The following is a 27,925-nucleotide window of genomic DNA, read 5'->3' as shown; positions in this document are numbered from 1 at the left end:
CCTGACTCTCTGGACCTTGTTCCAAGTTGATATACTAACCTCGCCTCTCTCCTCTTTCATTCAATCAATCATTCGTATGACCAACAAAGACATTGCAGTGCTAGACTACAACAGAAGTGGCAATGAATATAACTTCTATCATACATTCGTACCTGACTCACAAAGGTAACAATCATTCGTTCAGTCATTCAATCATTCATATACTAACTTTGAAACAACAACAACAACAACGATAAATAATATACAGAGGCAAGGGAATTGCAGATGTTCTAGCATTGAATGCCATGAATTATATAAGGGATACAGATTCAAGAGTTGTATTATCATGTTCATATCTATCTGATAGATGGATTGTAAAGAATCCATCATACGTTCGTTATGTAATCAAGGCTCTCTCAAGACTGTAATGTATGTAAGTGCCAAGGCATTCAGTCAGCATCTCCATGTATAATAATAAAAGGGTCATGACTACTAAGTCCAAAGTCCAAGGACAAGTCAGGATCATCTGATTCCTGTTTTGTTCACACATTCCAAGTTGAGTGAATGAATGTGCGAGGTGGATTCGCGAATGACATGTCTGTGTGAATGAAGTGAACTTAAGTAGTTATTACATTACCCTTTTGTATACATATACATAATATATATATATATAATATATAGTACATACTTGACCTTGTAGAGAAAGATGGGAAAGGATAAGGCAAAGAACGCCAGATCAAAGGGTGCTAATAGCTGGTATGATTGTTCAATTAACATGATGGACCAACAAGATGGACGATGTTCATGGTCTCACTCATACTCACTCAATCACTTAATCAATCAATCAATGAAGGGAGGCATCAGCAAACAATGCTAGCTTCCTAGGTTTCTCAGCATTCACATCAACGCTATCAAGCGCGACAGATCCCGAATATGTATGTTGTTGTGGCCACGACACAGACACAGAGACAGTCACATCACAGGGACATAGACATTAACAATCAATCAATCAATCAATCAATCAATCAATCAATCAATCAATCAATCAATCAATCAAACAAACAATGATAGCAACTTGATTCAGATTATCAAGTACAGTTTAAGAAGTTGTTGAAGAAGGATGCAGTGAGCAGAATGAAGGCATTGGAGGAGTTGAATAGTTTGTTTGGAAAGATTGATTTGGAGACAGATAGTAGCGCATCGATACGCGCGTTGCTAAGTGCATGGGAGTTGACATATAGGAAGCTTGTCAATGATGACGATCGCAAGGTTAGAGAGATGTCCTCACTCTGTCTAGGCACACTCGGCACCAAAGTTGGCAAGAACCTTGGTCCACACGTCAAACATCTCTTTGGTCCATGGCTATTCTCCATCTGTGATCAAAAGGATCAATCATACAACACTGCACTTCAATCATTCAATGTAAGTGGTGTATCAATCATGATTGATTGATTGAGCGAGTGAGTGATCATACTGACGCGTACATGATAGACTATCTTCCCTGAGAAGAAGAGAAGTGATGTGTTTAGGTTCGCTCATGATACTGCATTGCAATATCTGACGGAGAACCTGCAAGAGACGACTGGCACATTGGGCGATGGCAAGTCAGTCCCACCCGAGGTCCTCCAAGACCGTTATGATCGATGTATCTCCAACTCATTGTTGGCAATTGAATACCTGATTGAGAACTCAACATCAATGTCCACTTCAGCTGATGATCAATCATCATCTTCATCATCGTCCTCGACAACTACAACGACACAAAGTATCAATCAAGACATCTATCAAGAGACATTGGAGAAGCAATTCTTTTCATTCCTCTCATCAAAGAGTGCATACATTCGAAAGACTTGCTATCGCCTCATCACCACGATCATCAATCGTGTCCCCAACTTCTCAGACAACAACCTCAAAGACTTCTCCACCAAGATACTCGGTCTATTCTCCGAGAAGGATCCATCAACACATCTCTTCATGTGGGATGCCATCATCTCATTCCTCAAGAGTGAGTATAGAGTAGTGATGATCAATCAATCAATCAATCATGTGACTAACTCACCTCATTCAAACATATACAGAATACAAGGAGAAGGCTTGGGAGGGCGTGGATGCGAGGAAGCATGTGTTGCCAAGGTTCTGGGCATTCTTGAGGACTGCTTGCTATGGATCGTACGAGATATCATATCCAATGGTGCTACCATTCCTTAGTTTCATTCCAAACTCTGTGGTTGGCGACAGCGTGGCATTCTTTGAAGAGTTCTTTGGCAACACACTCAAGGGTTTGGAGATACTTGAGAACATCAAGCAGTTTGGTTCAAGTGAGCGCGCTACTACCTACCTTCTCACAAGTGTACTCGAGTGTATTGTATTCTGTTCAAAGTATGTTGTCCGCGATCCAGTCCAGTCCAGTCTGATTGATCGATCACTAACATTCCTGACCCTCCCACTCCCTTGGCACACTCTGGAATCATTCCAATCACACGCCCAATCAATGGAACAATGAAGGAAATGGTCGACCAATCAAGCGATTGTCAAATACTTGGTGTCCAACTTGTTTGGATCGATATTGCTTGGATACTTTATGAAGGAGTACTCGCCTTACTCACATCAGTTGACAAAGAATGTTTGCGAAACAATGCAAAGATTGGTGGCCGCTCAGAATGACCTGGTGGCCAGCGCACTCGATGATGTTGTCCAACGCCTATACACTCATACCACTAATGCTTTGCTGGAGCTCGAGCCCATCAATGATGACACCACGGCCACTCAAGATGCTGCAGCCAATCCAGACCCACGCCAACAAGCAATCACAATCAACACACTGTTTGCAAGATATCGTCTACTCTTTGAGCACAAGAGTACCACGCCAGCACTCTTCCAACAACTGTCCAAACAGCTATTCCAATTCTGTTGCCAGCACTTCAACCTCTCCAACGCCATACTTCAAGACCGCATGTTTGAGATGATCGGTGTCCTCCTGTCTCACTTCAACATTCGCGCACTCCTCGAGCCCGAGATCAAAGGTATGTTGTCGCCGTCATTCAATCAATCACCTCCAATCACTCGCTTACCCTCGCCCTCCCCTAGATACCAAGCAATTCGTCGAGGACTCACTCCTTCCCAACATTAAGCTTGCGCTCAATCAATCAAACTCAAAGTCGATATATAACTTGTTCAATATCTTCACGGTGATTGCCAATGGCAATGATCTGGTGGACTTCCAATCGGTGTGGAGCAAGCTGGTTGACATGCTAAAGGACGAGCAGAACAATGTCTACCTGGTCAATCTCATTTCACAACTCAAGTGCGATCGCTCATCCCTCGCCTGTGCATCCCTCAATACCATTGTCAACACCCACCTCCACTCTGAGCACAAGCACGACAACCAACTCTTCCAACTCCACTCCATCAATCAGACAAAGCACTCACTGATGTCTGTCCTGATCGTCTCTCCTGTCGATGGATCATGTAAGTATACTCCCCATTCAATCAACTACCCTTTTGAACCATCCCACTCACAGTCAATCAATCAATCATTCAACCTTAGACTCCCCGCTCATAGACACCTCCAGCATCATCGCGATCATCAACTGGGTCACTAATGAGCTCAAGGATATTGTGTTGGCGATCGTGCTCAATGGTGGCGAGATGGAGTTCTCTGCCGCGAACCTTATATATGCGTCAAGATTCATCTTGTACGACCTGCACAGCACGGTCGAGCTGAACCCGGCCAAGATAGCGCTGTGGCAAGAGATTGCCAAGTCAGCCATCCACCTGCATCACCAGACATCCATCGACACCTCAGTCTACACCAATCAACTGCGCAAGACCATCTGCTCCGACACGAACACACTTCAACTGCACAATCACTCGACCACTACCATCTTGCTGCCGATCATCTTTGACAACCTGCATGGACTGCGCGCGCCAGACACACAGTTCCTGGCGACCCTCACCCTGGACGTGATTGGCACAAACGACTTGGCCGCCTCACTCGCACAGCTCTACCAACACTACTCACTCTCGGCCACCAAGTACACCATGGCTCTCGACATCTCCTGGCTGCAGACCGACATGTCGCCATTCCGTCCCCAGCGCCACAGCGTCCCCCTGGCCACCCAGGAGCAGTACTTCCGTCTGCACCTCTACTTGTTTGAGATCATGGGCAAGCTGATGAAGAGGGATGGTTCCGAGTCAGACCCAATCACGGCCATCCTCAAGTCTACCAATAGCGACAAACTGATCATCCAGGTGCTCACAGGCTTGTTATCGATCGGCTGTAACAATCCAATCAGTCCGACATTGCACAAACTACAATCAATGCAACAACTCAAACAAGATGTGCTGTTGGCCATGGTCAACAGATCAGTGTCTACAGACGATCAATCAATCAGCCAGGCATCATGGATGAAGATTCTTCTGGCCAGCGACAACACACTGGCGGTGGGCGTGCAGGACAATAATCAGCTGCTGCTCAAGAACATACTTAGTGTGATGGCCGAGGCTACCCTGACTACCGCGCGCATTGCATTCATCGCGCTGATACAGCAACAGCATTTGAACAACTCGTACGACACAGTGGTGCAGTCACATCACAATCTCAACCTGTTCCAGCTCATCCTTCCCTCACTCGTCGAGCAGCGATCGCCATTCGTCGAACAGGTACGAACAGCCTTGTTCAAGGACCTCGAGGCTATCCAAAGCTCGATGCCCAACGCGCTCGACCCAATCTGCTTCAAGATCTCACTGCTCTGCTCGATCGCCACGTATGACGACGAACATCCACTCAATGAGCATGAGGGACACATCCTGCTCAAGTTGCTTCAGATGATCCAACAGTGGCACCTGCGGGCACGCTCTGCACTCATGAAGGATCAGGCGATCGAACTGGACGTGATGGAGATCCCCCTGTCGCAGTTGTTCATCGTGGCCTCACAGTTCGTCGTGGCCAAGAGTCTGTTCCTGTCCACCAATCAATCACAGCTCATTCAGACGTTGCTCAATCAGTGGATCTCTGAGAAGGACGCACAGGACCCCACGCTGCTCAAGCGATACAACTCACTCAAGTTGTTCAACATCATCCTGTCCAAGGCGGACAACCAGCGCTTCATTCTGCCCAACACGAGCGAGGAGTACCTGATTGAGACGTCGTCGCTGTTGGTCGGCCAGTGGATCGCCGGCCGCGCGCTCATCTCCAACCTGGCGTACGTTGCTCTCTATGACCTGTACTCGACGACGCTGGCCAAGATACCCGTGGCCACGCAGTTCAGAATCGCCCAGCTAAACCTCAAGCAGCTGTACGAGCTTGTGCAGTGCGAGCATCCCAACATCCAGCGTACAGCCTACAATCTGTTGGCATCATACTTTACCAATGAATCGGTCGAGCTGGTCAAGGCATTCGAGTTGGACGAAGACACGACAGAGTACATCATATCGGACGAGCTGGCCGCCATCCTCACACAGTTTGAACTGTGGAAGCAGCTCAAGGCTGACAAGCAAGACCAACACCTGATGTCAAAGGTGGTTGGCACACTGATGGTCTGGGACCTGGTGCTGCGCAACTATGCCATGCAAGACTTTACCAAGAAGGCTCCGATCAATGGCTACCTGAACGACAAGCGAAAGGTATCGACACTGCTTACCTGCATATTCCCACTCACCAAGAAGGACGACTATCACTCAGCGCCACACGTCGACTATGATGAGCTGCCGCGTGTCGACACAGAGATCACTTATGCCAACGTGCAGCACTGCTGCGCCTACATGATCTACGTGCTGGTAAACAACCTGCCGAGCATGGCGCGATGCTGGTGGTCGGACGACTGCAGCAGCAAGATCTCGCAGCAGGTCGACGCGTACATCACGCACTACATCAGCCCGCTGATCATCAAGAACGAGATACAGCTGGTCAACGCGCACAAGGAGCCTGCCGGCTCGAACTTTAGCATCAAGGCGTCGTCCACCATCAAGGAGGTGACGGCCAACTACGAGAAGGACGAGATGACCATCTCGCTGTCGCTGCAGATCCCCGACGCGTACCCGCTGCGCGTGCTGCAAGTGGAGTTCTCCAAGAGGATCGGCGTCACTGAGATGCAGTGGAGGAAGTGGCTGCTGTCAATGACATCGCTGCTGCTCACCCAGGACGGATCGATCCTGGACGTGTGTCTGCTGTGGAAGAGCTCGCTGGACAAGCACTTCCAGGGCGTGGACCTCTGTCCCATCTGTTACAGTCTCTTCTTCAACGGCACCATTCCCAAGTTCCAATGCAAGACCTGCAAGAACAAGTTCCACGCTGGTTGTATCTACAAGTGGTTCTCCACCAGTCACAAGTCCACCTGTCCACTCTGCCAAACAGAGTTACAGTAAAATGATCATCATTGTCACTCATTCATTCATGGAGGTGTCTTTTAAATGCCAATGGCATCAGATGGGTTGGCATCTTCACCTAGTTTGATTGAGTAATATTATTTATTATTACTTGTACGTGATCAACATTCCAATCAATGTCATCTACCATGGAGTTGCCAACATTCCAGAAGGAGCTCCTGACAATGTCCAAATCGACCTTTTCAAGCTCCTGGATAGTATTGCACACGTTCCAGACTTCACAGAATAGTCTTAGCTTGCAAGAGCTTCCTATCCACTATGCCAAAGCTTATCGCTTTGATATTTAAGAATAAAAGATTCCAAGTTATATCCATCATTGTAAAGATTGGGGTATGGATATTTGATCAAAGTAGAATCTGATCACCCCTCATTTGATCAATCATGTGATCACTCGACTAACTTTAAACCAAAAACAAGATATAGATACATGGAACAAATACTCTCTGATATAATATTGACAGAGATATACTTACAATTCAATGACATCATAGATGCATTGTGCCTCAGTCTGACATGTAGACGATTGAGAACATTGTATATCAAGGCCAACATTGATGGCAGGCTTGCAAATACTAAACTATCAATGACATGGAAGAAGGATTGTTATCTTCTACCTGGCACAATCAGAGATGCAGTTGAATCACAATCACATTCAAGATTCAACATTGACAACATCGATCGTTTGTTACTCGTTCATCCATTCAATGGCGTGCTTGATACACCAGGGTCACTTCCAGACTCGATCACTCAACTGTCAATCTCATCAAGCAGAGACATCAGCATTGCGCCGGGCGTACTACCCGAATCCCTCCTCACACTAGAACTTGGACAGTTCAAACGTGACCTCCTACCTGGTATACTTCCCAACTCGCTTACCAACTTGAACTCACCCAAGTTCAACCAGCCATTCATTGCTGGTGCTCTCCCTGCCTCACTGCGTTCACTTAGACTAGACACGTTCGATCATCCCATACCCATTGGTGTGCTACCCGATTCGCTCATAGATTTGCATCTCTCAGTATTCGATCATATACTGGAACCCTCTTCGCTCCCCGCATCACTCAGAAGTTTGACACTGGGTCTATTCAACAAGGAGTTACTGCCAGGTGTGTTACCGCCTCGACTCATCAATCTTTCATTCATCGATACATTCAATCAAGAATTCAAACCAGGTGTCCTACCAACCACGCTCGCTCACCTTTCGTTGGGCTTCAACTTCAATCAATGTATTGTCGCAGGATCTCTGCCAGACTCTTTGACCTCTCTTCATTTTGGAAATGACTTCAATCGACCATTCTACCCTGGTGTGCTGCCTGAATCAATCACGTATCTCTCATTCGGGAGTGCCTTCTGCCAGCCTCTACTAGAGGGCGTGCTTCCTTCCTCCCTCACCCGACTGATCTGCCAAGGCAGGCCTGACCCAGGTCATCCATGGACACTGCCCAACTCACTCAAGAACTTGGAAACAAACTACTTCATCCCCTGCTCACTACACCCTTCATTGGACAACTTGACAGTTGGGCTTGACTTGGACGATCCCCTCACACCAGGATCACTACCCCAGTCTCTCGCATTCTTCTCATTGGTCAGCTATAGCCATACTCTGGCATGTGATGTGCTGCCCAACTCACTGATAGAGCTATCCCTTAACAACTATGATCATCCACTGTTGCCTGGAGTGCTGCCTTCAGTCTTCCTCACAATACTCACACTCGAGGTCTTCAATCAACCACTTACGCCAGGGTGCCTTCCAGAGTCACTGCTCGAGCTGACACTGGGCCATGAGTTCAACCAAGAACTACTGCCAGGATGTCTACCATCATGTCTCGAGAAACTGAGGATTGGCACATCATTCAAGAAGGAACTGGTGCCGGGCAGTCTCCCAGCTTCTTTGAGGACTCTAAGTCTCAGCCAATCCTACAATCAACCTCTCGCCTCTGGTGTCTTGCCACCATTGCTTACAGAACTTATACTGCCTGGCTCAAACAATCAAGTTGAGGCCAATGCATTACCAATGGGCCTTGTAATACTGCGAACAAATCTACGTTCACTTGTCGACTGTATGCCCGAGTCTGCCATGGAATTGTCTCTATTGACCCAATTCAATAGTCAATCAAAGTTCAAGCCACCAAAGAATGTTAGACTGGACACCCTATCCACAATGATAAGGAGCAGGTCTGATGTGAGCAAACTATTGTCCACATTCCCCAACGTCAACACCTACAAATTACATGGACATGGTCGCGGATGGACCATCCGCTCACTCAGTCCAAGACTTTTGTTGGCGATTGTAAACCATGAGAGCTACTCATCCCCAGACTGCTCGATGACATACAGCATTGGAGCGAATGATGGACCCAAGCTTGCGCATACCGCCAAGGTGTCGTGGTCATTGATCAAGATCAAATAAACATTTAATGAAGGTACTCTAGTAGTATAGTTTCATGGATACTCATCCATTAGTTAGCAGAGAAGGAAGGCACTGAGATCGGCAACATCAAGTTTGGTATCGCTTAGCTTGTGAATGACGATCAGACTGGCGAGCGGAATGGTTGGCATGTTCTTGAACTGATTTGGCTGGTTGGTATGCTTGATCCAAGGGAACTTGTCGACAAGTTGAGTGAGGCACTGGGTCATCCTGCCAGAGGACTCAAAGAGGAATATTGTTTGAGTGTCTTTTGGATCGGTGCCATGGTTGGTCTTGATGAATTGGGCCAGAGTGTCCTGAATATCCTGGGGAGAGCCACGCTTTGCCTGGCCTACAACGGACATTTCCTTGAGGCCATCGACATTCCAGTTGACAATCAGAAGAGGACCCTCGGTGGACTGAGTCTTGACCTCCTCCTTGATCAACGTCATTAGTTCTTTATGAATATCGTAGCTCTCCAGAGCATCTTCAAGGGCTTTCTCCATGATCACTTTATCTTGTTGATCGTTCACAGCCTTTTGAACTTGCTGGCCATTATCCTTCTTATGCTTCTTGGCTTGGTGTTCATCATTCTCATCGTCGGCATCATCGTCCAGCTCGTCATCTTCCTCCCTCTTCTTCTTTGGACTGTTCGCAACTTGATCTTTAGCATCCTTAGCCACATTCTTTACATCCTTCACTCCCTTCACCTCCTTTACATCTTTTGGCAGGTCAACATCTGGCTCGTCATCCAAGCCATCGCCATCGCCTTCACCATCAACATTGTCATCAACAATGCCACTGTCACCTCCGCCATCACTTGCGTCATCCATCTCGTGGCTCAAATCCTCGCCTTGTTTCTTCTTGCTCGAGGCGACCAGTAGATCGACAAGATCAGCCTTTAGCGCTCGGCTATTGAATTCAACCTTATAACCCTTAAGATTATTCTTTAGCTGAGCAATTGTGAGCGTAGTTGCTTCTGTTGTCGACCACTCCTTCAAGGGTATCTTCTTCTTATTCGACGTCTCCTTCTGTTTTGTTGGTGATTGTTTCTTCTTCATTGCTTTAGACACACTTCTACTAATACTAATACTAATACTAATACTAATACTAATACTAATACTATAAGTACTCGTAATTGATTACCATACAACAATAAAGAGGAATGTAACAGTACCGATACTTGTACCCGCTGCGCTGCTGTGCTGTGTCTGCTTCTGCTGCTGCTGCTGCTACATCTGGAGAGTCCACTCAACTTCATCATTCACCCAACCATGTTAACATGTTGACTTGATAATCTGATAGAGGTTGAGTGAGCTAAGCCATCATTGGAATTATGTGTCACCAATCTATTATCTATTATCTCATTCTCTCACTTTCCAATGTCCTTGTTTGTCAAGTGGTGAGATAGTGAGTGTATGTATGTGTATCTAATACCTCCTCAAGCATGCAACCAACCGTACTTATCTGTAGGAATGAATGAGTGAAAGGTGGGAATGACCCACACTCTTTGTTTCCACTTTATTACTCAACAATGAAAAAGATACTTTGAGATTAGTGTAATACTAACGAGAAAGAGAACATTATAACTATGATCATAAGTTAAAGTTGTTAAATATAACCAATATATATTATTACTACAACAATCACCAACCATGGGAATATCAACTGTTATAGAAGACTTCCTATACCTAGGTGCTGCCAGGTAACTATCACTATCATTCATTCATTCATTCATTAAATCAAGTTACAATACTAACTACTTATCAATAATAATAGAGATACAAAGAATGTATTTGAGATGAAGAGAAGGAACATCACTCATATAGTTAGTTGTGCTGGAACTGTACATAATGAATCAGAATACAGATCGTTGGTATGTTCCTAAGTCCTCAAACAATTAGCCATTCATTCTTTCATTCAATCAAGGCACTATACTCACATCGATTGTTGTACAACAGAGAGCACATAACCTTGAGGATGTACCTGAACAGGATATCCTGACATTCATCGATGAGGCATATCTATTTATCGAACAGGCGAGGAAAGAGGATGGAGTTGTGTTTGTACATTGTCTTGCTGGAAGAAGTCGTAGCCCAACAGTGATACTGGCATATCTAATGATTGCAAAGAGACTGCCATTGAATCAACTGTACACTACATTGCACCAAACAAGATCGTGCGTTCAACCAAACGATGGCTTCATGATCCAGTTGATGCAACTGGAACAAAAAGTACTCGGCAAATGCTCAATCGTGTTGGACGAATGGAAGAATGCAGCCAAAGCTCAGATAACTGCAATCAGGACGCAGCGTGATTTGGAGGCACTCAAAAAACAAGAGTTCTCGACCGCGGAGTACCAACCAAAGGTCATTGCACCACTGGACCCGACAACCATTGCCATCAACGCCTACACAGACAGTATAGTCACTCCCGAGGTCGTATTGAAGGTGATGGACCAAGAGGGGTTGTACTCTCAGATCAGTTCCAACATCACCTACAAACAATCGAGCTATAAGTTAATTGGAAGAGTCAAGAAACTGGTCTGCAAGGAATTATTCACATTGACTAATGGCGGAGAAGTACTGCGGCAACAAAATCCAGACATTGCTTGGAAAGACATCAGTCAGAATATTGACAACAAGGTACTTGGTGTTCTGGAAAAGGATATCTTTGCTTTAAAGATACCTCAATAATCTTGATCAAGACCATGATCATTTCTCGACTTGATGATAAAAAATCAGAACTTCATATTCGTTCGTTTTTTGAATTTTGTGATTATTTAAATCAGAAAAATGGTCCAATGTCATTCAGTGACCCTCGAATGAGTCCTCGCTTTTACATAAATACATAAACTTACTTACAATCACTTCATATATTATATTATATATTATATATATACACAGGAGTAGACATGTCTGGAAAGTTCTACTTGTTTGATAAGACTGGATCACACTTTGCCGCGATTGGCAGAGATAATATATTGAGAGTTTGGAATGTCCAGAAGAACATCATCACCTTCTCATTCAGCTCCACCAACAATGATGTCAAGTTCAACTGTTTGACCTGGTTCTCAATGGTATGGCCACCTCGCGAGACAATCCCATCACAAGCCTCGCCCAAACTCACTCGCCCAATCACTCACTCGCCCAATCAATCAATCAATCAAACTTTAGAAACAAGTTGCCAATCCAAAGTTGTTGCTGGCTGCTGGTATGACTAATGGTGACATTAACATTTATGATATATTGGATGGAAAACAGTTAAAGTCATTGACTGGATCACATAGCTGCAGGGTCAATGATGTGGTATTCGCAGGCGATGCTGGAAACCACCTATACTCGGCCGATCAAGATGGCACGGTCATTCAGTGGAGCGTCGAGCAGGCACAAAAGATCACAAGCTTCGCCGTTGAGGAGAACCGTCCAGTGTTCAAGCTGGCGGTCAACGCACATGCCACCCGTCTGGTGTCGGGCGCGAGTCAGGTGCGCATCTGGGAGTTGTCGTCACAGCAGCAGATTGGCAAAATCAAGTCGTCAAAGGAGCTCAGATCGCTAGCGTTCAGCGATGAGACGTCGCGCGACGTGCTGGTCGGCTCAACAGCCGATCGCTACATGCGTGTCTATGAGTTGAGCGACAAGGGACTAAAGAGTGGCGAGGCTTCACACATGATCAGGTGCGATACCAACATTAGAGGTCTGCACATGCTGACCCAGCCCACCAAGCTAGAGACATTCTACTACTTTGCCGCCATCACTGACGCCAAGGTCATCGAAGTGTTCAAGGCCACCGCTCAAAAGACAGTCTCCTCGCAGACCAAGTTCAAGTTGCAAGACAATGTCGATCTCATAAGTGTTACATTCCTCAACTCTGAGGAGTTGGCTCTGGCCCAAGGACCTCTCTCCTCACCATCACAGATTAAGTTTGAAATAATTGTAAGTTGGGCGGAAACACGGCAACACGCGGTAACTCGCAGCAACACATGGAAACTGACGAACATATTATAGAAATTTAGCCAGAAGGGCGAATTGTTGGAGACAACATCAAACATTGAGTATCATTCAAAGGATCCAAAGTCCAAGGGTGGAGTTGGAAGCACTAGCAAGCAGGTGGTCTCAACAACTGGCGATGCCGCCCAACTCAATGTCGAAGAGCAGATTATTGGAGTGGACATGAAGTCCGTTGATAACAGTGCCAAGAACGCCGGTACAGTTGTCGACATGATTACACAGGCGCTCCAATCATCCGATATCGCACTGCTCAGCAGGGCATTGCAAGTCAACCAAGTGGTACTCCAGAACACAGTCAAGGCGCTGCCGTCGCCCTATGCATTCAGTTTGCTCAAGAGGATCATCTCGGACCTTGCCACAGACTACCAGAAATCGTATGTACCAAAGTAGTCGGGCGAGCGATTGACTGTCACCGACACTGACCATATCCTCCTTCTTGCAACACAGCCACTACTTGATCAGTTGGGTCAACAACATTATCAAGGAGCACTCGACATACTTGCTTACCGTGCCCAACCTGAGATCACAACTGTCTATTCTCAACTCGATCGTGGAGGATAAGTTCAAGCTGCACGAGTCGCTAACCAAGCTGGTGGCCAAGTGCGAGCTGGTCGAGAGCAAGTCGCAATCAAAGAAGGTGGTCTCGATTGACTTTGAGCCGGTGCTGGTGTACCAGGACAACAGCGAGGATGAGAACGATGAGAGCGAGGACAGTGACGACATGGACGACGACGCACTTTTGGATGATGTCAGTATGAGTGAGAGTGACGACCAAGACGACCTTGGATCAGATCTCGACGACGAGGATATTGCTGATCTGATGGATGGCGACGACATGTTCTAAAGATTAAAGTAAATAAAGTAAACCTCGATCAAGATCATCTTGAGCGAGTCGTTCTAATTCAACCATTTATTGATTGTATCTATGTTGCTTGTGATGATCTTCCATTGAGCTGGTGACAATGCGATACCTATGATGTTCGCGACTGAGAATTAGTATGTGTACTGTTCCTACCTTTGCTTTGGCCTTCCCCTCATCATACCTTTCTTTCCTGGCAGCATCTCTCCATCCTTCTCGTAGAACTCTCTAATGTCAATCTTTGGTGCGCCMACCAAATGTGGAGAATGCTATCTTCCTCTTGTTGCCAAGGTCAATCTCCTTCTTTGCGGAAGCTGCTACCTTTGGTTTCTTCTTCTCCTTCTTCTCTTTCTTCTCCTCTTCTTCCTCTTCAACCTCTGACTCCTCATCCTCTGACTCCTCCTTAACAGGCTTCTTCTTTGTCACTTTAGTTGACTTCTTTGTAGACTTCTTCTTCTCAGCCTTGGTTGACTCTACCTCTTCCTCCTCCACCTCCTCATCACTATCATTCTTTCTCTTCTTTGAGGACATAATGTCTATCTGTATGTTGTTATAACTTGGCTTGCAATGTAAATGAGAACTTGAAAGATGACTCTACTCAACTTCATTGTCAACTCAACACAATGAAGAATATCTCTTGTTTCCAATAAATAAGCGTTTATATATAGGTTTGTTTGATTCTTGGTATTCTCAATATGTTGACAAGAGGCCTACGGATGACGATGCTCCAACATGCTTCTGTAGCTCCAGTCGACTGAACTTGGCGCGTACCGCGGCAACACTACGATTCAGTGATTTGGCAATCTGCTCCCACTGCTTCTTTCGTTCGTTGGGTTGTAGTGAAAAGAAGTCCAGCTCGCCAACCATCTGGATCAGCTTGTCAACCTGGCTAGGTGACCAATTATACAGGTAACTATTCTTATTCTTTAGATCCTTCAATGATGAGGATGAAGATTGTGGAGATGATGGTGGTGTAGATAAAGATGAAGATTGTGGTGAAGATGGTAATTGTGATGGTGATGATAGTGGAGATGATGGTGTAGATGTAGAGGAAGAAGTAGTGATATAGTTGTAGTTATAGTTGATGTTTGGGTTGTATTGGACGCAGTTGGAGTTGGAGATTGATACTGGACTTTGATATYCCAACCTTTAGGATGCGGATTGAGTTTGGTTGGTCATTGACAATACGCTTGGTATCGTTTATCTTTTTCTTGAGCAAGGCCATCATAAGTGGATGTCCAGTGCCATACTCTTGCCCGCATGAAGTTGGGGAAACTGGAAGTTGATGATGTTGATTGTGATTGTGATTGTATTGTGAAGGGATAGTAATTGGTGATGAAGACAATGTTGGACTGCCTTGTGTAGAGTACTCGGTTCCATGTATATTATAGATTGCCGATGATGATGATGAACCATATGAGTTGGTATTATTAAGTATATATGCTAAGTTCATTGTGATTGATGTATGGAAGTAGTGTGGATTATATTGTAAGTGTTGATCGTATTTGTGTCACTCGTCTATTACTTTGATTTGATTGATTGACAGTAACTGTCTCTATATATAAATAAGTAAGTGAAGGAGGGAAGGTTGCTCAACCAACGTTGGTTGATTGCTTTGGGTATGTACATGACCGCCCATTACATTCTGTTTGTTTAGGTACCTTAAAAGTAAGTAGTAGTAGTAGTGTCTACTCCTACTTGTAGGGACACTGGCCAGCCACACATCCTGCCACCCAGCCGCCGGCAGGTATAGTGAACTCTCACTACATTGAATGATTGTGGGCATTATGACATTAATCTCACGGGACACCTTGGGTAATATATCATATTTGATCAGCGTCTCTTCGATGTTTGTAGCCAATAATAGACCAACTTGAGAGGACCAGTAGGGCTATTGTTAGGCCGTTGTCGAGTGGGCTCCAATGATCCTTTGGTGGTCTTTTGTGGTCTCTGGCCAAAGGTCCCCACAGAGGTCCACGAAACAAGAATAGCACAGTTCACTTTGGGTCGAGAGCCAACCTGAAGAGACACTGGACGCCTGCCCATTAACCACCCGCATTTGCTCACACTGATCAATTGTGATTGACCAATCACAATTAATCATCCGTTGAAAACCCATAATGCTTGTGCGTTTAAACCATGGTGGCTGGCCCTGCATAACTGCGGGACATGGACACTTAGGAATCCAAAGGTCACAGTCAACATCAATTCAATTCTATTCAATCATTCATTCATCCCATCACCTGATTGATCATGAATGAGTGAATGAGTGAAAGAGTGTGAAGTGATGTGAATGAACTTGCTGCCGTACATTCCAAACTAGGTAACTCAAGCAACTGTGCTCCACACCTTGTTGCTACCTTGTTGATATAGTGCCACATCACAACCTTCCGATCGTAAACAGTCGCAGGCCAAACCCCGACTCACATCCAATCAACCTATGTGTGTGAATGTGTTAAACGGATTGATAGGCTAAAGGCAGAAGGTGGCTACTCTATGTGACCCTCCAATCACATGTAACTTCACTTGTTTACAACGACCTATAGGTATTGTTAACAACTTACTAGTAGAGATATAAAGTGTGTATGTATGAATGTGTGGATAGTGTATAAGTATGTTAAAGTGTGCCTTTTGATCAGTTGAAAGGTTGGAAACGGTAATCATTTTGATTGAATGATTGATTGGTGACCTATCGGGTTTTATTCGACATTCAGCTTAATGCGTTGCTGAGTATGTATATGTATGTGCCGTTCGTTGGATGGGATTGGGGATTGGATGGATGGATTGTGTTATGTGATATGTGATGTGATGAAATGATGTATGGAATGATGATACGTTATAACGGTCCTTGGCTGAAATGGTTGGCTGCAGCTGGCTGGATTGCTAGTCGGGCGGCCGACTAGCTAGTGCCCCTCTCTCGAGAAGAACCTATGGAAAAAGTAAACATTGTACAACGTGCTCCTTGTAAAGAGCAGGCACCAAGCCCGGCCAAAGTGGCGCCATAATTGAGTGAGTGAGGCAGTGCGCAAGAGTTTGGATTATGGTGGAAGTCGGCAGGGATCGATGATATGATGGGATGAGAGAGCGGGAGGGGAGGAGGAGTTTGGGTTCGGAAAAATGGTCATGGCAAAGGCTGGCGTTGGCTGCCGCCATGACAGTGGAAGTGGCGAGGTGAGTTATAAACTCTGATGAATGATAGTTTGATGAGTGAGTGATGTGGGGGTGGAATGATTGATGAGTGATTGATGGCACTCGATTTGGAAAGTTGATTTAGATATGTCGAGAGTCGACATCAGAGCTGGCGCTGCTGTCTACGCTGGTCTTGATATTGACAGAGTTGTTGTTGGGTGGCTGAAGACTATCGTTGTTGTAGTCTGTAGAGGAGTTGATGCCAAATGACGAGACGTTATTGTTGGGACCAGGCCAGCCCAACTGATCAAGACTGCCCGAGGAGCTGGCGTTGAGGATGTTCCTCGAGTTCCTTCTGTTCTCGCTACTGAGCACGCCCATCTCCACCTGATTGACCATGATGGACACGCCGCTGCTGTTGTAAAAGTTGTTGTTGCTGTCCAACGCGCCAAGACTGCTGCCGCTATTGTTGTTGTTGTTGTTGTTTGGATCGGACATTGGCTTTCCATCATGTCCTTTGGTAGGCGAGCCAAGAACCAAGTCAGTGACCATCTTGTCGATGGACTTCTCGCGCTCATGCTTCTTGTAGTTGTAGATCTGTACGAGTTGGAGCAGGGTCAAACTGAAGAAGGTCCACAGCGCACCCCATGAGCCGACCAACTGAAGCAGAGGAGGGCTCTGGCGGTACTCCTGGTTATCATAGTCATCCAGACGGATGTACGCCTTGAACAGGTTGTTGGTCACATTGGTTGGCTGGGGCATGTAGTCGGCTGTGCGTGCCACTGTTCCACCAACCGTGTAGAAGGTCTCGACGTTGTAGTCAAAGATGAAACGTGGGCCGATGTAGATGGTCTTCTTCTGGATGGTTACGTCTACCTTTTGGATGTGCAGGCGAGATGTGTACCAGAACATGCCGTTGGTGAAGTTACGTGGCACGGGAGGCTGCGAGAAGTCGGCGCTTGGCACAACAGAGAACTTGTTGGCAAAGATCGAATAGGATGGGTTACGCTCCTGAACGATGAGGTTAATGTTGGTGTCCTTGAAGAACACCGCGTTGAACTCGGCATCACTGACACATGTGCAGTTGGCCGGCAAAGGAGGACACTGGCAACGATTGATGGCGATGTCCAGATACTGGTAGACGTCCATCTCGTACGAACCCTTCATTGTGATGGGCTTCTCGGGGCAGATTGCCGCCGATGTGTAGATGGGTGGCACGTAGCCAGAGGGCATTCCTGAGGGCGGGTTCTGGTAGAAGGTGCAAGTGGTCGAGTTGAGGCCAACCTTTACACGCGGTACACTGTCATGGTTGGTGATTGTTACCTGGGAGTACTTGACAGTGAAGTAGTTTGGATCGCTAAAGTATGTGCCATTTGAGAAGGACACACCTATGCCCACCATCGGTGTCTTCATCTCCTCATACTGTGATGGTATATTGGCGTTATAAATAATGGCAGGTACACCTATAATTATGGATTTGGGCGTAGACAAGTGAAGGGGATGGACGGATATGGTGAGTTAGTGGGGGTTTGAGAAGTGATGAGCGATCGCCCGCCGCCAGACAATACGTACCTTTAGAGAATTGACCTGTGGTAAAGACGACAAAGAATGCAACTACGACAATCACAAATATACTGACAAAGATACCTAATTTGGATCTTTGGTACTTTGGATGGTAGTTGACATCAGTTCGTCCAAGATCCAGATGATATACTGCGTGTCCAGTTCTTTTGGCATAGTTCCTGAAACTGGCAGCACGCTTAAGTACTCCATATCCATCCATGTCTTGATTATCTACGTCTACACTACTCTACTATTATAAGATGTTGTTGGGCTCTAATAGATTGATTGATTGATTGAATGTTTGTTTGATTGGTTCTGTCTGAACTGGCCCCGATGCGTTGAGTCTACAGCCCAGAATAATATTTCTGATGGTTGTTGATCAGAGGAGTGATCACTCTTTGTGTGAGTGAGCGAGTGGAATGAAAGTGTGTGTGTATGTTGTGAGTTCTGATTGGATGTTATTGTCAATGAAGGGCGCGAGGCTTCCGGTTGAACCAATAATTAAAGTTGATGGTTGATACTGTTGTTGATGCTGGGTATGATCGTCTGCACACTGGAGACTGTCTATGCTACGCCCTTTGCCTTGCTCAAACAAGTGTGATCTGATTGCTCTCGATTGATTGCCTAGGCCTTAGCAATGGGGTATGTGGAAGTTGTGTTATGGGGAGTGATGTGGCCTTGTGACCCCGAATCAGTGAAGGGGTGGAGAGGTGGGTGAGTGATAAGTGAGTGATTGATCAAGTGTTTATGTGTGTATGTGTGTGGTGAATAAGAATGATCATTCAACAACTTGTGAAGGGTATGGCAGGGACGTTGATTGATACAAAGTATGGCAAATCAACTAGAAGTATGCGTAGCGGCCTTTCCTTGTCGAGAAGTGTGCTGGAACCGTACCTTTTCTGAGCTTTTCAACAGAGACTCTACCTTAGGTACTAACTGCTTTATTAGCTTGTCATCGACACGGTGGCCTTGAAGATCGACTTCTCGTTTTATTCATCACAGTTTCCTTTATGTTGTGTTGTACAACAACACCCTAATAATGAGAAAGACAGTGTAAGAATAGGTGTGATGGTATGCCACCATGTCTTGTGTGGCTTTTGGTGGTCCAGGCCTTAGATCTGAACTTTCGCTCGCCCATTTCACGACCCGACAACTGGCAAAACAACAAATATCTGATGATGCGCTGGCTCAGATCGCTTTTCTGATCAAACTTTGCATGCACACAGTACCCGCTCTACTAACGCCCATCCATGAAGTGGCTAATGGCTGTCATATGATTGCATCACCATCACATGTTAATTATAGCCATTTCATTCACTTCCACCTCCCTGATTATTAATGGCTAACATGTAATTATTGTTCGCTTAGTCACAAGTAGTGTTGGTGATGTTACACATAATACCGAAGACAAGACCGGATGTTCCTTCTTGTTGTCTCTCCCCTTAGTCATTGTTGTTGATTGTGTGAGCCAACGTCAACTCGTCAATTTGTGGGTGATGGTCTTGTTACATTAGTGCACCTCACCAATAGACCCACTCATCCACTCACAGCCGGCTGGATGAAGGTTGTTCACTGTATTGATGTTTTCTATTCATTATTATTTGTTTGTAAACATGTAGATGGTGATCATTGGAATTATGACCTTTGATCAATTATTCACCAACTTGATCAAGTTATCAACATCATTATTTCATTCGGTCCTTCTTACCCAGGGGAAGAATCCATAAGGTTCCCAATGATCGCGAGCACACTAGAGTTTGGAGCAACCTTGTACGAAACAAAGAGACATAGGCCTTTAGTTTGCTTGTATGACGAAATGCTCAGTCATTGTGTTAAGGAGGGCACAAGTTGACCACCGGCGACAAAGGGAAGGTAAAGACTTGCCCAGACCAGACGACCTTCCATTTCAATCAATCGAATCCTCACATTTAGATATGTGATCGATCAGCCACCCTCCTTCCATATCATAGGCTGGACGTACACATGATGGTGTGCAGTACCAACTTGATCATAACATCGTTTGATGGCGATCAATCAATCAAGGAAAACAATAGAGATACACACTGGAGAGTGAGACAGGTGGAGACAAGCAATGAAGAAGGCACGCGAGTAGGTGTGGTGAACAACACAAAAGATGGCGTGCGGATGTCTTGGGGCTAGCCTTTCAGGGCCTTTGCACCACACTTCTGGTATGGCCCCATTCAGCGCGCTGTTGTGATCGAAAAATCCACATCACAAACAATCACAATTCTCATCACACTCGCACGTACGTGACCAATCTCACCAGATTACAAACGGTTCTCGCGTTGAGTGCGACGTTCTGCGCAGAATTCACCCAATCCTCTCTCGATTGGACGTGAGCGAGCACGCGCCAGATACTCACTGTCTATCCATCATCCCTCACTCACAATCAACTACGTCAACAGTACTTGCCTGTGTGTGGATACATTCATTGCCACAGTTGAAGAGAACTCTCTCATTCCTGTTGTACAACAGGAAATTTGAGCGATCGTCCTCAATCGTCTCTCACTTGCTTCTTCCCTCTTGAGGGAAGTTTGAACTTGTAAATATCTTAAGAAGAGACGTTCACTGGCACTCATCTGCCAAGAAGAGAGCTTGTATGATGCCACTGGGTGTTGTCCAGAGATTCAGAGAGGTGAAGGACGCCTAAGGACCTCCACACTTGTGTTGTGTTGGGTGATTGAATGTATGTCTGGCCTGGCGTGGACTGGCCTGAAGAGTGGTCGGACACCAACCTTTAAATCTCCTCACTCATCAACATTCATAATCATTATTGCTACTATTACTTTATTACTATTACCTGTATTATATTATTACTACTACTTCGAGTATTATTACTACTACACACATCACAATGAGAATCATTGCTGCATTCGTCTTGCTGATGGTCGCTGCCGTCATGGCCTGCGAGCCATTCTACCAGCCCCGTAACACCCCACTCGTGACCCCAGACATGCTCACCCGCCAGGAGCGTCTCTTCCACGAGAAGTACATGCAGATTGCCTACGACCTCGCCATCGCCCAGAACAACCTCTTCACCTCGGTCATCACCCACCCCAACGGAACCATCATGTGTCTCGGCCTCAACGACTTCCCAACCTCGTCCATCCTGCACGGAGAGATCTCCGCCATGCTCAACTGCTCCCGCATCCATCACAAGAACACCTGGGAGGGATACTACCTGTACACCACCGGTGAGTCCTGCCCAATGTGCCACTCCGCCGCCATGTGGATGGGCTTTGCCAAGATCATCTACGGAACCTCCATCCAGACCCTCTACTGTGACAAGTGCCTTGGCCAGATCCCAATCCTGTCCAACACCATCAACGCCAACGCCTACGGTCTCTCTGGAAACAACGCCCCAATGCAGATCATCGGAGGTATCCTCGCTCAGAAGACCGACACCATCTACCCCAACTTCTGCTCTGAGTTCACTCACCCATGGCACACAAACCCAATCTGTACCTCCTGCGCTGCCTACCCAGACCGCCATTAAATTGTCGTTCGCGCACGGTACAGTACACCTCCTTGTGTAATCTAACCGCGTCCAATCAACAGTTGATCCCGACTGTTGTTGGAACCAAATAAAATACAAATTCCCCTAACGTACACAGTCTAGTATTCAGATGGAAGGAAGAGAGAAGGAAGAGAAAGAAGAGATGGCAGAGATGGAAGGATGGAGTTGGCAGGATGGAAGGAAGGAAGGATGCAAGGATGATGGATGGATGATGGTGGATGGAAGATTACCTATGAGTCATCTCAATCAATCAATCACACTGGAATCATTCCAATCAATCAACAGATCATAGTTTATTGCCATTCATACACACTCTTGATGATGGATCACCTAGTTGGGATTGGCAAGGATGTGGACAGCAAAGTTGACACCGGTTGCCCTGGTCTTCAAACTCTCTTGGATCATCTCAGAGAACTTGGCAGTGGCTTGCTCAGAGTTGAGGTCGAGTGCCAAAGCATCGCGAAGGTATATAATGTCATCCCTGTGACTAAGTTCAGGCATTCCAGTCGACACCATCTATATTTGGACAGAGAGTCAGTCATTGGCTGCACGCATTGTTGGATTCATTGTAGACACTTACCATGAGGAACAAGTTCAAGAATATATGCGCCTTCTTTCGAATAATGTTGTAGGCCTTGCCACAAAGATCCTCAAACGTCTTGAAGTGTTCACCAATGATATGAGCAAAGGAAGGAGGGAATACGAATGGTGCCCTCTCTCGTTTGATACCGTTCCAAGTCTGTACATTGCCAAGGAATCTACCAAAGTCGATATCTAATGGATTGATGGATTGATGTTTGATTGATTAGAATGATTGATCACATGTTCGCCTCGCGATTGTTCAACTTACGGAATAGATGACCAGACTTGGTAATCATGATGTCTGAGTGATGGATGGGAGGTGAGGGTTAGCCGACCGTAATTGGATAAGGGTACACTTCAGAGGTACACTTACTATCATTGTGACGATCGCCAATGCCAAGGATAAAGGTGTACACGCAACAGCCTGCACATGATCTGACAAAGTTCTCGACGGCAACGTTGTACTCAAACTCGGATGGATTGACTTGTTTCAACCAACTGGCGATGGCAGTCTCAGAGAAGGCAGCTGTAATACCACCCGAGAGCTTCTGGATCTCGGCAATGGTCATCGCTTCACCGACCACCTCAATCATTCCTTCAAAAGGACCTGTCGCAATACACTTGTAACTAATGGTCTGGAGGTCAATGCCTTCCGCTAGCCACATCTAAGGGAGTGATTGATTGAGTTATGTTAGTCAATGTCACGTCCATCATCATCATCAACAACAACGTACTCTGTCCATGAGGTCGATCATCTGAATGGTTAACTGGTCTTGGCGTAGGTCATCACCTGCCTTGAAGATGGTGGTGATGTTGTCTCCAAGTGGGTCATGATTGAAGAAGGACATCCAGAGAGGGAGGGTCTTGGAGTGCATGACCTTGCATGAGCTGGCCTCGATGCCTCTGGCGCGTAGCTCTGGGTTGATGGGCAGTTGGAAGTCGTTGGCCAGCTTGAGAGCGTTGAGCGCGGTCCCCAGATAGTCCCTGTGCTTGGTGGCCGGCACTGCCTTGACGCCAATCGCCACATCCTTGATCTTGGTGTAGAACTCAAACTGTTTGAATATGTCGCCCATGCGTGTGGTACTGCCCTTGAGGAATGCCTCCAGGATCAGGGAGTAGCGCTCTACCCACTCAGAGTGAGTGGCCTGGTTCAGATTGGAGATCTCGGCCTTGATCTGCCAGAAGAAGACGTGTCCAATCTGCTGGCGATTGAGTAGCACGCGACGAAGTAGGAAGCGTGCCAGGATGGAGTAGTGGTTGGGCTCATGTTTGAGCGCCTGCACCAGCTGGGGAAGGTAGAGCGACAGCTCGGCATCAGTGATGCGGCGCAGGTTGCGGATGGCGAAGCGACGCACCTCGGTGTCGAGGAACTTGGAGCTCAGGAGCTCGAGGCAGTCGACGGGCTCCATGGCCGACCAGTCGGCAAGCAGATGGTACAGCTCTTGCACACACGCCGGCGTGTTCCAGGGCACAGACAGGATAACCTTGGCCGTGGACTTTGGTATGTGTTTGCAATAGAATCGATGCTTCCAACACAGGTCCTGCTCTTCCTGCGTCAGGTCCGACAGCGGGTCCTTCTCAATGATGGCCGTCAGCGCTTGCATCTCGCTAAACGACAGCTGGAGGTTGCTGTTGTTGATGTTGTTGGTGAGTTGCTGCTGCTTGGACGCCATCGCGCTCGATAGGGACGCCGTGGGACTGGGCAGAGGCGCATATATGATGGGCGGCGCCGTCATCTCGATCTCAAAGGAGAGCGTGATGGCGTCGGGCTTAGTGTGGTTCTCATGAAGCGTGCCGATCGGGTCTGGCTTGGTGTCCCACGTGCTGAGGCAGTGGAAGCCCGAGTTGAGACGGTTCTGGTAGTTCCACACGCGGAAGTTGACCCAGCCCACCACAACGTCCTCGCGCACGCCTGACTGCTTGGCCTTGATCTGCAGGCACATGGTCGTGTTGGAGGGGATGTTGTTGTACGAAGGTCCGTTCTCCACCCATGTGAGCCAAGACGGGTTGGACGTGAGTGGCAGTTGTGTGGACTGCATCTCTTCGCCAATCGGATAGCCGCAGTGGTACATCTGGCAGCAGATGTAGAGGCGTGGCGAGCGCGCCGGCGACAGGCCGGGGTTCTTCTCAGTGTAGAAGTTCTTGAGGCCGCCAATGCGTAGACGGAATCGCTTTGTGACTGAGTGCGAGAGGTTGGGCGTGGAGGGGTCGAGCGCATAGTCGTCTAGGTCCATCTCGAGCGACTCGCGCGAGTGTGGCTTGTTCATCTGGAGGTAGTCAAAGTTGGCCGCGGCCAGCGTCTGCTGCTGCACGGCGTCCATCGAGCTCTTGGGGATGAGCAGCAGGTCGATCTTCTTCTGACGACGCGACTTTGTGTTGATAAAGTCGATGGACGACAGCGGCATCGATTGATTGAGCAGGAAGATCTCAAGGCCTCGGATCTTGTACACAAACATCGTCTTGAGTTCGTGTAATGGCAGAGTCGCCGACACCTTGTGCGACATCTGGATGATCTTGGCAAACTTGGAGTATATGCTGTCGATGAGGTCGCCCACAGATGTCTGCACGTGGCACTGGAATGTCTTGATGATGTCGTGACTTATGAATATGCGGATCGTGCAGATGCCTGCGTGTGACGCAGTGCTTGTCTGGCGATTGGACGGCGAGCATGACTTCCACCCGCTCAGGTCGTTGAATGTTGCGTTTGATATCTCGGTGGAGCTGCTCAGTGTTTGACCAGAGCCGGCACCTCGCGGTGACAGCTGATTGGCCATCTGTATGATCTGCTGCTGTGCCTGTGATGTCAGGTTTGGCATGGTCTTTGAGTAATTGCCACTGTTGCTCAATGAGTTGGATGCCTGTGTCTCTGTTCGCAGCTTGCTAATAAGATTGAGCATTGGGCCTCTGAATGACTTGATCTCGCCATCCTGTTTCTTTCTCTGTTTGTTTATCGAGTCTAGGAAGCTAAGTGATTGGATTGGGATTATTCCAGTGTGTGAGTGAGTGAGTGATAGACTGGAATGATTCCAAAGGGAGTGGGATCATACCTTATCATCTTGTTCCTAAAGTAAATAGACTCCTCGTTGGTTGTCTTGATTGATTCGTTGTAGTTCTCCAGGATCTGATTGATCTGATGGTTAAATAGTGTTTCCTGGATCATGACAATGGTAGAGAGAGTGGAGAGTGAGTATGATTGATTGAGTGATTGGAATGATTCCAAAGTGTGATGGCCTAACTTACATGTTTCTTTGATACAATGTAAAGTACAGGATTGAGTGACTTGTCGTCTGTCTGGTTGATTTGGTCCGCGAAGTAAGGTATGTACTTGCTGTGATTGATGGATTGGATAGTGCGTGAGTGAGTGATCAGTTGGCTACGCGATGGACCCAACACAACTTACACATAGGCCTTCTCGTCGGAGAAATAAATATGTGATGATGTCTTGATGGAGAGGTCGTCCACGGTGCGGATGTCCAGGGGGTCGAGGATGGCGCGGCCAAGCTGCTCAAAGAAGCGTTGGCGAAGCGAGCCAATCATGTCTTGCGCCAGACTGTATGTGCTGTAGTGTAGCTCGCCTTGAATATCCAGTGTGATGGGGTATTGATTGGTCTGGATGGTGATTGATTGAGATAGTGTTGATCGCTCGGCTGTAATGTCTGGCGATTGAGGCTTGCCACTGCCCTTGGAGCCAACTGCGCTCGAGGTCTTTAGATTCTCGCTGCTGTTGCTGGCGCCACCGCCACCAACATTGGCAACTTTGACGCCCGAGTCCTTGGCACTGGCACTGATGCCGCCACTCGAGGACAATGGCGTCTTGTTGTTTGAGCTGACGACTACATTGTGCAGGTTGGGCGATGATCGATGTGTCTGGTTTGGCGAGGATTTTTGGCTCTGGAGGATCGACCGGAAGTCCTTGGTCGGGGAGCCAGTGTCGCGGCTGGGGGACACGACAGTCGGGCGCGACGACGGGGACCCTGGCGAGCCGGGCAGCAGCTGAACGACGTTGTTGTGCACGGCATGCTTGCGCTTGAGGTCGGACAGCTCGAGGTCGTCTGGCGCCTGTGTGCGCTCATACGAGCGTTGTATGTTGACGATGATGTCGCTGGCCTTGAGCGACATGGTCGAGCTGTCCTTCTCCAGACGTTGTATCAGCAGGTCAACCTCCTTCTTGTTCTTTGCCGCGCGGTCCATCTCTTCGCGTCGCTTTGCCAGCTCGCTCACCCTGCTCTCCAGGTCGCGTATAAAGTTGTCGAGATGCTCCTCCTTGGCCGTCGATGTCTTGATCAACTCGGCCATGCTCTTCTGAGTCGCGTTTATCTGGCTCTGAAAGTCGAGTAGCTCGCGAAGTTGACTGTTGTACTGCCCATTCACGCCCTGCTGCTGCTGCTGTTTGCTCGGCCCTGCGACATCCCGCAGCCGTTTGATCATTGTCTCCATGAAGATATGTCTGGCGCTCTCTTTGGCTATCATACGTTTGAGCGCGTCCAGTTCCGCATCGCTATTGTGTTTGTACTGTGTTGTGGTGCGCTCCAACGCATCAATCTTTGTCTGGACATCCCTCTGCTGTCTCTTCAAACCCTCCAACTCTTGCTCGCGCTTAAAGTTGTCCACAGTGACCGAGTAATACAACCTCGTAACATTCTTCAATATCTCATCTGACCTCTGTTGAGGTGTTCGCGATGACTTTGTCGTTGTTGATGTCGTGGTCGCGGGAGTAGTATTCTTGGTCGCGGGAGTAGTCGTGGTCGTGGTAGTTGTGTGTTTTCCGTTCATTTCTTCGCGAAGAAAGATGTGGTGTGCTTTGCAGGCTGTGTTGCCGTCGTAGCCGTTGTCTTTGCCGTTGGTTCCTTCGATCAACTGGCGGTCGATGATTCACAAATATGTATAAATATAAGTATAGGATATATAGTATCTGTAATATATGTTGTTTATGACATCAATCAATCAACACTTGAGATAGTGTCAATGTAGTGAGGTGTACATGGTGACCCTCCAATATCCTCAAAGCCTCTTGATGGGTAAGCGTCATTCTCTCATTCACTCATTCTCTCTATTACTCTATCAGTCACCTTGTGGCGACTCCCCCCACCAAGTGTGTGTCGCATGGTATAGCTGTGACCATTGCTGTTCGGGGTGTGTGTATGTGTGTGTTCCAACAAAGTGATGACAAGAGGGACCTTCAGGGTCCATCCATCCATTGGGTTCACTGATCAATCAGGTCAAACACACACTATCACACATTTGATGGATTTAATTTGCGTGAAAAACAGAAAGAAGAAAAGATCTTTGGACCTCTGATGGCCCATCTTGATCAGGACTTGGGCTTTGGCCTAGTGTAGTTTATGGCGCACCATACTGAATGTATGGGTAGGATTGGACACGCGCATGGACAACCATCTCCCATACCCGTACCCGTTCCTTGCTGTTTGCTGATGTTGTTGCGCTGTTGTTGAGAGTGAGTGCGTGTATGT

The 27,925-nt window shown here is 47.0% G+C and overlaps 9 protein-coding genes across 9 annotated transcripts; 5 read left to right on the top strand and 4 right to left on the bottom strand.

The window, feature by feature from the left end:
* Window positions 1-685: 685 nt before the first annotated feature.
* SAMD00019534_102520 (hypothetical protein) lies at window positions 686-6,345 on the top strand (the record flags this gene model as incomplete). Its single annotated transcript, XM_012894503.1, has 8 exons — window positions 686-735; window positions 833-914; window positions 1,051-1,401; window positions 1,471-1,984; window positions 2,058-2,358; window positions 2,485-3,002; window positions 3,067-3,447; window positions 3,527-6,345. The coding sequence occupies 8 exons, from the start codon at window positions 686-688 to the stop codon at window positions 6,343-6,345; spliced, it is 5,016 nt and encodes a 1,671-aa protein (XP_012749957.1).
* A 604-nt stretch (window positions 6,346-6,949) lies between these two features.
* On the top strand, window positions 6,950-8,776 carry SAMD00019534_102510 (hypothetical protein; the record flags this gene model as incomplete). The annotated part of the gene is made up of 2 exons (XM_012894502.1): window positions 6,950-7,472; window positions 7,539-8,776. 2 exons carry the CDS (start codon window positions 6,950-6,952, stop codon window positions 8,774-8,776), a joined length of 1,761 nt encoding a protein of 586 aa, XP_012749956.1.
* Window positions 8,777-8,829: 53 nt separating this feature from the next.
* SAMD00019534_102500 (hypothetical protein) lies at window positions 8,830-9,834 on the bottom strand (the record flags this gene model as incomplete). Its single annotated transcript, XM_012894501.1, has 1 exon — window positions 8,830-9,834. The coding sequence occupies one exon, from the start codon at window positions 9,832-9,834 to the stop codon at window positions 8,830-8,832; it is 1,005 nt and encodes a 334-aa protein (XP_012749955.1).
* Window positions 9,835-10,428: 594 nt separating this feature from the next.
* Window positions 10,429-11,469, top strand: SAMD00019534_102490 (hypothetical protein; the record flags this gene model as incomplete). The annotated part of the gene is made up of 3 exons (XM_012894500.1): window positions 10,429-10,478; window positions 10,553-10,649; window positions 10,735-11,469. The coding sequence occupies 3 exons, from the start codon at window positions 10,429-10,431 to the stop codon at window positions 11,467-11,469; spliced, it is 882 nt and encodes a 293-aa protein (XP_012749954.1).
* A 218-nt stretch (window positions 11,470-11,687) lies between these two features.
* Window positions 11,688-13,627, top strand: SAMD00019534_102480 (hypothetical protein; the record flags this gene model as incomplete). The annotated part of the gene is made up of 4 exons (XM_012894499.1): window positions 11,688-11,852; window positions 11,950-12,708; window positions 12,781-13,157; window positions 13,231-13,627. 4 exons carry the CDS (start codon window positions 11,688-11,690, stop codon window positions 13,625-13,627), a joined length of 1,698 nt encoding a protein of 565 aa, XP_012749953.1.
* A 53-nt stretch (window positions 13,628-13,680) lies between these two features.
* SAMD00019534_102470 (hypothetical protein) lies at window positions 13,681-14,173 on the bottom strand (the record flags this gene model as incomplete). Its single annotated transcript, XM_012894498.1, has 2 exons — window positions 13,681-13,754; window positions 13,897-14,173. 2 exons carry the CDS (start codon window positions 14,171-14,173, stop codon window positions 13,681-13,683), a joined length of 351 nt encoding a protein of 116 aa, XP_012749952.1.
* A 2,739-nt stretch (window positions 14,174-16,912) lies between these two features.
* On the bottom strand, window positions 16,913-18,554 carry SAMD00019534_102460 (hypothetical protein; the record flags this gene model as incomplete). The annotated part of the gene is made up of 2 exons (XM_012894497.1): window positions 16,913-18,234; window positions 18,344-18,554. 2 exons carry the CDS (start codon window positions 18,552-18,554, stop codon window positions 16,913-16,915), a joined length of 1,533 nt encoding a protein of 510 aa, XP_012749951.1.
* A 2,598-nt stretch (window positions 18,555-21,152) lies between these two features.
* Window positions 21,153-21,845, top strand: SAMD00019534_102450 (hypothetical protein; the record flags this gene model as incomplete). The annotated part of the gene is made up of 1 exon (XM_012894496.1): window positions 21,153-21,845. A coding segment is annotated over one exon (693 nt), but the record flags the coding sequence as incomplete, so codon positions are not given.
* Window positions 21,846-22,202: 357 nt separating this feature from the next.
* On the bottom strand, window positions 22,203-27,227 carry SAMD00019534_102440 (hypothetical protein; the record flags this gene model as incomplete). The annotated part of the gene is made up of 8 exons (XM_012894495.1): window positions 22,203-22,388; window positions 22,453-22,646; window positions 22,723-22,755; window positions 22,828-23,119; window positions 23,189-25,418; window positions 25,502-25,605; window positions 25,695-25,782; window positions 25,855-27,227. The coding sequence occupies 8 exons, from the start codon at window positions 27,225-27,227 to the stop codon at window positions 22,203-22,205; spliced, it is 4,500 nt and encodes a 1,499-aa protein (XP_012749949.1).
* Between the last annotated feature and the right edge of the window lie 698 nt (window positions 27,228-27,925).

This window comes from Acytostelium subglobosum (assembly GCF_000787575.1).
Source record: "Acytostelium subglobosum LB1 DNA, scaffold: scaffold26, whole genome shotgun sequence".
Lineage (NCBI taxonomy): Eukaryota > Evosea > Eumycetozoa > Acytosteliales > Acytosteliaceae > Acytostelium > Acytostelium subglobosum.
This window is presented reverse-complemented; position numbering and strand designations above follow the sequence as displayed.